This window comes from Pollachius pollachius (genome assembly GCF_949987615.1).
Source record: "Pollachius pollachius genome assembly, chromosome: 1".
Lineage (NCBI taxonomy): Eukaryota > Metazoa > Chordata > Actinopteri > Gadiformes > Gadidae > Pollachius > Pollachius pollachius.
In genome coordinates, this window is record NC_136934.1 from 47,857,121 (window position 1) to 47,865,013 (window position 7,893).

The 7,893-nt window shown below is 48.9% G+C and overlaps 1 protein-coding gene across 1 annotated transcript in view; it reads right to left on the bottom strand.

Moving 5' to 3' along the window:
- The window catches only part of adamts16 (ADAM metallopeptidase with thrombospondin type 1 motif, 16), a gene marked incomplete at its 5' end in the record, with an annotated part of 190,794 nt that overhangs the window by 16,119 nt on the left and 166,782 nt on the right, over window positions 1-7,893 (bottom strand). Inside the window, 5 exon segments of the mRNA XM_079758578.1 lie at window positions 1,889-2,015; window positions 3,889-4,024; window positions 5,160-5,404; window positions 6,377-6,500; window positions 7,096-7,226. Coding sequence (XP_079614704.1) covers window positions 1,889-2,015; window positions 3,889-4,024; window positions 5,160-5,404; window positions 6,377-6,500; window positions 7,096-7,226 — 763 coding nt within the window.

Sequence of the window (7,893 nt, forward strand, 5' to 3'; positions counted from 1 at the left end):
AACACACAAAATACACACAAAATGCAAATCTAGATATTTGAGCTGGTTTTCCTCAAAGAAATTATTGCAAAACGATAGATAACAAAAAGTAAAAAACGAATCAACAATGATTCCCGTGAAAAAGTCCCCACCAAAATTCCCAGACTTTTAATTTAACGAAGCACCTTTTGTACACTGACCGTGTTGAGTGTTGACAGTTTGAAGCACACAAACTCATGAAAAAGACGACTGAAACCCAAAAGGGGGGGGGGGGATGTGAGACTTCGCTCTGGAAATTCAACAAACATCAACCCCCGCCGAGACTCCCAATAAGCCGCGTGATGACCTCATGCGCCCGGGGACTGCATCTATCATGGTCTTACTGCTCAAACAAATAAGCACACTCGCGTCGGAGCCGCTCCAGGTCCCTGAGCTCACACGACTCACACCACACACTGTTTAAATTACGGTCCTCCTGACGCGCCGATACCCAAGGTAGTGGGGGCTGGGGTGATTTCAGCCCGCCAACGTCCCTCTTAGTCTGTTGTGTCCGTCACTCCACAGGCCGGCCAATCGGATGACAAAAGGGTGAGACGCGAAGGATGAGAGTCGCACGGGTAGCTGATTGGTCGGTATTACCTTGTCTCGGGTCGTTTGTGTGGGTGAATCCTGCTGCTGCGCCCTCTTTCCTGTCTATTTCTCCAGGTGCTTATCGTTTACAGTCCAACGCTTACGTGAGAAAAGGGAGGAGGGTTGACAGCGCAAGTGTACTACAGCGTTGTTTCCCAGCGTTTTGTTAAGAGGAGGATTAATGAGGCATTAAAACTTTATTAGATGCTCCTTAAGGCTGTAAACAGTCAAGGGAAAATCAGCATCTCCCGTTATTTCCTCTGGGGTAATTGTGTAATCGGACTTTAGAAGCCAATACCTTTTTCTATGGATCGACTCCAACCTTTATTGGCAAAATATTGACACATTTATACAGGGTAGTCGAGTTGTTCCTAATCTTCTTTAGTTAGATTAACCCTTCCTTCTGCACTAAACCAAAACATATTGTTGAAATTGCTGCCGATAAAACACACCCAGTCTGGATTTTCACTCAAACAGAAACAAGCTGAGGCCTTTGATATTGTTGCCTCCCTACAGCTTAAAGTCTTTGGCTTGAACAGATATTTTTTGTAGTAGTTAGTTTGTAGAGATTACCCTTACCTTAAACCCAAATGTTTCTCTAACCTCAGACATAAATCAAACCATCTCTTACTTAACTTCCCCATCTCTAAACTCATTACTCAATTTAACCTTCTCTAACCTAATACCTACAACTGACCATCTCTAACCTAGTACCTAAACCTGATCATCTTAACAATAAATCTGAACCAACCTCATACCATACCTCAATCTAACCTTCTCCAACCTCGCATCACCAGCCAATCATCCTTGGAGCCTGGGCAGTGTGGGCGGGTCTTAACAGCGGAACCATGACGACACTCTACCACTAGCCTGGCTATTGCCAGACCAAGCTCAATCGTAGATTGCACGTTGGTCTGGGGAAGCTGCTGTCTTTTTCTTCAGCACAAGAGGCGTGATCAATGGGCCTAGTTCAAATGACTCTGTACGCGATTGGCTGCTTGCCGTCGCTTCCCTGTCGTCATTGTGTTAAACCAGCCAATAGCGCGCCAGGGGGAAAGCCAGCTTGGTGATTGGCTCCCGCGAAAAACGTATCGAAACCAAAAAGAAATGTAATGCTCTTCTCCGGACCCTTCTGCAGGGCGAACTCAAATCGCCAGCAGAATGGGTGGGGCTACCCATTCTACTCTACCACCACCACCACCAACTCGGCATTTTTACGAACACAGCCAGGGCCGTGGTGGTATGCCATGGCAGGCGTTGAGCTGTGTGCTCCACTCACCTGGCGGGGCAGGGCTGCGTGTTGCAGGGCATGGGTCCTGTGGCAGGCCGGCCCTTGGCGCTGCAGTGGGACGTGTTCACCTGGACCCTCAGGTCCTTGTAGCACGCCGGCTTGGTGTGCATCTGGCCTGCGCGTGGAGACACGTACAGTTCACGCACTCAGACAGTCAAGTCCCGAATCATTGCGTTATACCCCCAGAAATGACCAAAAACAGAAATGTCTCGTTATGGGGCTTATTCACCGATCGGCCATCTTGGTTCTAACCGCTAGCTGGGTTGCACAACTGGATCCGGAGTTCCCGCTAGAACCAAGTTGGCTGCTCTGTGAATGAGGGCCAATGCCGTTAGTGTTTCATGAGCGGATAAAAATGGAAACATCTAAGAAGGCAAAAGCACTATTATAATCTGTTAGGAGAGGTTTGTTACGGTGGCCGCCGACTTAAAATGTCACGTTACATCATCGGGATTTAACGTGAAACCGAACTCCTGTGTGTTTTGGTTTCCGCCCCCCCCCCCAGGTTGGAATGTGCTGTGACCCTGAGGCTAGGTCAGTCTGCACATCTCACCCTGCCCTAACCCCGTGTTTCTTTTTTGTCTCCCTTTATTCTTTCCGTTAGTCAAGTCACACTCTTTAATAAAAACAAATGACCTCCACCCACCCCCGGTCCCTGCCCCCCATCCCATCGACTCCCCCTCCTGCCCGCCCCTTCCTACACACACACACACACACACACACACACACACACACACACAACGACACACACTCCCGTCTCCACCCCGGCCCCATTTAGACCCCTGCAATCAGGATAGGTGGGCCCCACAGGTGAGCAGCACCTATAGGGCGGGCATGGGAGGGGTTAGGGGGGAGGGGTTAGGGGGGAGGGGTGTGGGGGGAGGGGTTAGGGGGGAGGGGTTTGGGGGGGGGGGGGCTGAGTCACTCTGGTGCTCCACACTGAGAGCTTTTGTTCACACAGACACAAACAAAGAGCAAAACGCTGAGTCCAAAGCCAGCAGCCACCCAGAAGACATTAGGTGGACTGGGGCACAAAGTAAGCCTTGTGAGCTATTTGAGGAGGAAAGGATCACATGTGTGTATTAAAACACACACACACACGTGCACACACATACACAAACACACACCTGTGATGTTTAGTTCCAGACCCAGACAAGACATTGCAGATCAAATGCGGTAGAGGAAGTGGATGCATGTCTAAGCGTGCATTTTGCTTTTGCACACTTTTTGCGCACTTTTTCTGTTTGTGTGACTGCATGAGCAATTTTGTGCCTTTGTGCACTTATGTGTCTGTATCTGTGTGTGTGTGTGTGTGTTTGTTTGTGTGTGTGTGTGTGTGTGAATGTGTGTATGTGTGTGTGTGTGTGTGTGTGTGTCAGTAGTCAGGACTAAACTAGTTGCCCTCCAGTTGAATGAGGAGGAGATTATCTCCCACAGGACCACTAATGTGCCAGCGGTAATGAGGGGAAGCATCGTCTCCCCTCCTCTCCATTTAACCTGCAGCTAAAGGCCTCATTTAAGATCACAAGGAGAGGCAGGGCCTCAGATCTCTTTCCATTTGAAGTTGGACTTTGGCCCTTTTCTAACTAAAGGGCTTAAATGCAAAAGGTAGAGAACGACCCAGGTAACTGGATCGGGGAACTAGACGAAGAACACATTTTCAACGTATTGAGGATGATCTCCTGAAGCAAAGACTCTGAGATCTCAGTCTCAGTAATAGGATGTGGTATTACAGCTGAGTATTGTTCACTTTTACATTTCTTCCTCGGCTTGCTTTCATTTTCATGAAATGCTACAAATCTTTTTGTGTTGTGTTTTTTCCATCCAAGTCTTTGTTCTCACTGCTAGCATAAATCTATCAGTGCATACACTTCCGGCCACATGCGGGCCACCCATGAATCTGCGTTGTCAGGTTGTCGCATTGACACTAACGGGTTTTAAATCACGTTGACCCGAGTGTAGTTTCAATCTGAACGCTTTCCACTTGCCTCCGGCGCAGGTGGCTGAGCACTGCGCCCTCACAATGGCCCAGGTGTAGTTGTGCTTCACGGTGCTCCTCTTCTCGTCCGCCTTCTTCAGGGTGTACTCCCAGCGCACCCCGGGGTTCCAGCCCTGGACCAGGATCTACCGCAGGCAGGGACACAAACCAGGGGTCAGGCGCTCCGTAAGAGAAGGGGGGAGTTGGGGAGCAGAGATGGGGGGAATCTCGGCGCATGAGAGCATGAAGCATGAAGTGTTCCTTTCGGCTGTTGCCTCGGAGTTGTACGGGATCAAAAAGTACACCTTTAAGCAGAACTTCTGGGGAGGAGAAGGCAAAGAGCCCAGGCAGGAAACCAGTGAGAGCAGTGGGCGGAGTTATGAAGTGTTTCCTGTTTTGTAATGGTGGTATGCCACTGAAGAAAACTAATTTCAATGAGTGGATGAAGCTTTCAGAAGGGGATTTGAATAAGTGTATTTCTGTAGTGGCCAGCCTACACTGGGTCGATTTAAAACCTTTAAAGACACCTTTTAACAGTTTACTACCACTTGCCGGATTTGCAATTGCAGATTTGGCAGTGATTTATACTGTGTGGATTTGAAACCTAATTTGTGTTCACAGATTCAGTGCTTGCAGATCCCTGCCTCAAGCAACGGGATTGATTGAAACAAATATGAAGCAAGGTTGAGCAAAACTCCCCAGATCTATGCTACTCTTATCCGAATCAGAAATACTTTAATGTTTCCCGGGGGGGAAATCTGGTATTACGATTTTGATATTAATCTGAACGGGGATTAGAGAGATTACCTTGCGAGTGGGGCTAACTGGAGTTGAGAGAGCCAATGTGAGACACTAAGCTGGGCGAATCAGTACATTATGAGTGATGTTCACCATAGATACACAGTTCATATCATGGTCCACAGAAAGTCCAGTGTGTGTTCAGGCTTGTCAAGCCCAACATGCGTGCAGCTCCTTTTTCCCACCAGGCAGGTGTCACCTGCTGCCAGCACTGCACGTCTGCATGGGTGCTGCAAAGTGCCATTTGATTTGGTTGTAACTACAGTGGCACTTTCCCGCAAGCCTTTACTTAGGAGAACCCCCAGCGGGACTAGACCACATTCTTACACTTGACTCACAGTTCGAGCCACTGCTAACAGATTGAAAGACTAAAAACAACAAATGAAGGAAATCAAAATAACGGTGCTTCGCATTCAAATAAATAAAGTGACGTGCTAAGCTAACACCAGCGTCCCTCTAGCGTAGGATCGGGCGTGACCGTACCTCCACGATGAGGGTCTGGTTGGTGGGGCCTGTGGAGGTGAGGCTCTCGGGCCGGTTGTAGGGCCTCTTGTACTCGAACAGGGCCCCCGCCATGGGGTGCCTGCCGGGCCAGTCCACGGTCCAGCGGCCGTTCAGGTGGTAGCGCCTCTGGGCGTCCCTCACAGCCAGGTAGGAGCTGGAGCTGTTCAGCTCTACCACGCGGATGCTCCGGGCCCCGGCTGGGAGGGTCACCACCCCATAATACTCTGGGAGGGGGGGGGGATGACAGGTCAAAGGTTGACTCATAATACCAAGCGGCGGCCATGACCTTGTGCAGCTCATAAGGTAGAGGCTAGCGTGTAGTACCGGTATTGGCCTGTAGGTAGTTCGCGCAAATCCGGTCTCAACCAAAGTTAACCGGAATAAAGGGGGTTTGTTTCTCTTGATAAAAAGCCAATCTGTTTTTTATTCTTTTGGTTTGGCTCTCAGTGGCTAGGTCATCTTCAGATTATGTATTTTCCATGGTCCTAGCAAACATTCCTCATTGATATATAATCTAACAATATTAATATTCAATACGTAATAAACATTTTTTATCAAAATATAACTTAATATAAGTTAATAATTGAATTAAAGGATAGAATATGAGCGAGCTTTGGCCCTAGGTTAGTGTAAAGGTGCCATTCAGTTCCTGGCCTCAATGTGCCAAATAGGGTTAGTTTCCACTCTTTAATGTGCCCCACAGATTGGTTGATCTCAATGGGAATCCTCCACTACAAGCAGAACATTCAGAAGATGGTGGTTCACAACTTAAACAGGCTCTATAAATCAGCTGCTCAAGTACGCTAGTGGTTAATCATTTGACTCTAACAGACATTGGCCTGCACACCCACATGGGGATGTGTACTTTGGCCATGCTATCGACATTAAGTCTATGGTACAGCATGGCCAAAGTATACATCCACATTACTAGTGTCAAAACCTTGATCGCATTGGGTCACCAATGAAGACATTAAGTACTATCTTAATCGGAATTAGGGTATTAAGTATCCTGCCACAGCAGCTGCAAAAGACCCACTAAAACTTAATAGACCATAAAGTATTTTGGAGCAGACTGAGGAAAAGGGAACAGGGGACCACAGAACATTCTGACACAGTCTAAAGGTCATTAAACATCACCACCGCCACTGGAATTGCCTTTCCCATCCCCAGACCCTGAGAGGGAGAGCGGGACGTACGGTTTCCGTAGTGCTGCTTGGTGTACTGGCCCCTGTACACCTTGCAGGTGGAGTTGTCCCCGTTGCAAACGCCACACATGTCGGGCACAGCCTTAGAGCCCAGCACCCGGTCACAGCCCACTTTCTGCAGAGGGGAAGAACATTGATTCAATGAATTAATACGATTTTTCTGTACAGTAGAAGGCTTCGTTAAAATGGACGACGGGGGCGGGGGGGTGTTATTCGGCCTAGGTTAAGCAAAGGTTTGGCGGTTGCCTACCACCGCCAAAGTACATTATTTCCCACCTCTCCGGAGTGGTTTAATCCGCTTTTAGTCCCTAACGTTATTGTTTTTTAGCAAATATATTTGCTGAAATTTAACCAAGTTTCAATCAATTCAACAAAATGTTGCCAAGGTGCTTTGAGCATATTGTTTTGGGGTTGTCTAGGAAACATCACAGGCGGTAGCTGTATCTACGGGTCGTTTTTAATTGTTGTTTTTGAGGCACATCGATTTTGAAGTCAAAGAAGAGGTCTAACCAACCATGGTTAGACCTTAGGTAATCAACCATGCCGTGGCATAAATGATACCGCAGCAAATCCATCTTAGCAATAAACAACTAAACAAAACCAAAGTCACAGACTTAACAACATCCTGGTGACATAGTTAAGATCCACACGCTTTGAACTCTCCTAGCAAGGGGATTGCGAGGTGTTTACATAAAGCAAAGCAGGACTACCTCACAGAGCCCGTCGATGCAGACGTTGGACGCGTCCTGGGAGCACAGAGTTCCGTCCTTCACTTTGCTGGCCAGGGCGAAGAAGAAGTCGTAGCCCTCAGCGAAGCAGTACAGTTTACACAGGTCCTGGTCTGTAGAGAGGGAGAGGGAGGGAGAGAGAGAGAGAGAGAGGGGGCGAGAGAGAGAGAGAGAGGTGGGGGGTGGGAGGGAGTGAAGGTGAGGGAGAGAGAGAGAGAGAGAGAGAGAGAGAGAGAGAGAGAGTGGGCGGTGGGAGGGAGTGAAGGTGAGGGAGAGAGAGAGAGAGAGAGTGGGGGCTGGGAGGGAGTGAAGGTGAGGGAGAGAGAGAGAGAGAGAGAGAGAGAGGTGGGGGGTGGGAGGGAGTGAAGGAGAGAGAGAGAGAGAGAGAGAGAGAGAGAGAGAGAGATAGGGGGAGAGAGAGAGAGAGAGAGAGAGAGAGAGAGAGTGTGTGTGGGGGAGCGAAAGAGAGAGAGAAAGCGTGGGAGAGAGAGAGAGAGAGAGAAAGCGGGGGAGAGAGAGAGAGAGAGAGAGAGTGGGCGGTGGGAGGGAGTGAAGGTGAGGGAGAGAGAGAGAGAGAGAGAGAGAGAGAGAGAGAGAGAGAGTGGGGGGTGGGAGGGAGTGAAGGTGAGGGAGAGAGAGAGAGAGAGAGAGAGAGAGAGAGAGAGAGAGAGAGAGAGAGAGAGGAGAGAGAGAGAGCGTGGGGGGTGGGAGGGAGTGAAGGTGAGGGAGTGAGAGAGAGAGAGAGAGAGAGAGAGAGAGAGAGAGAGAGAGAGAGGAGAG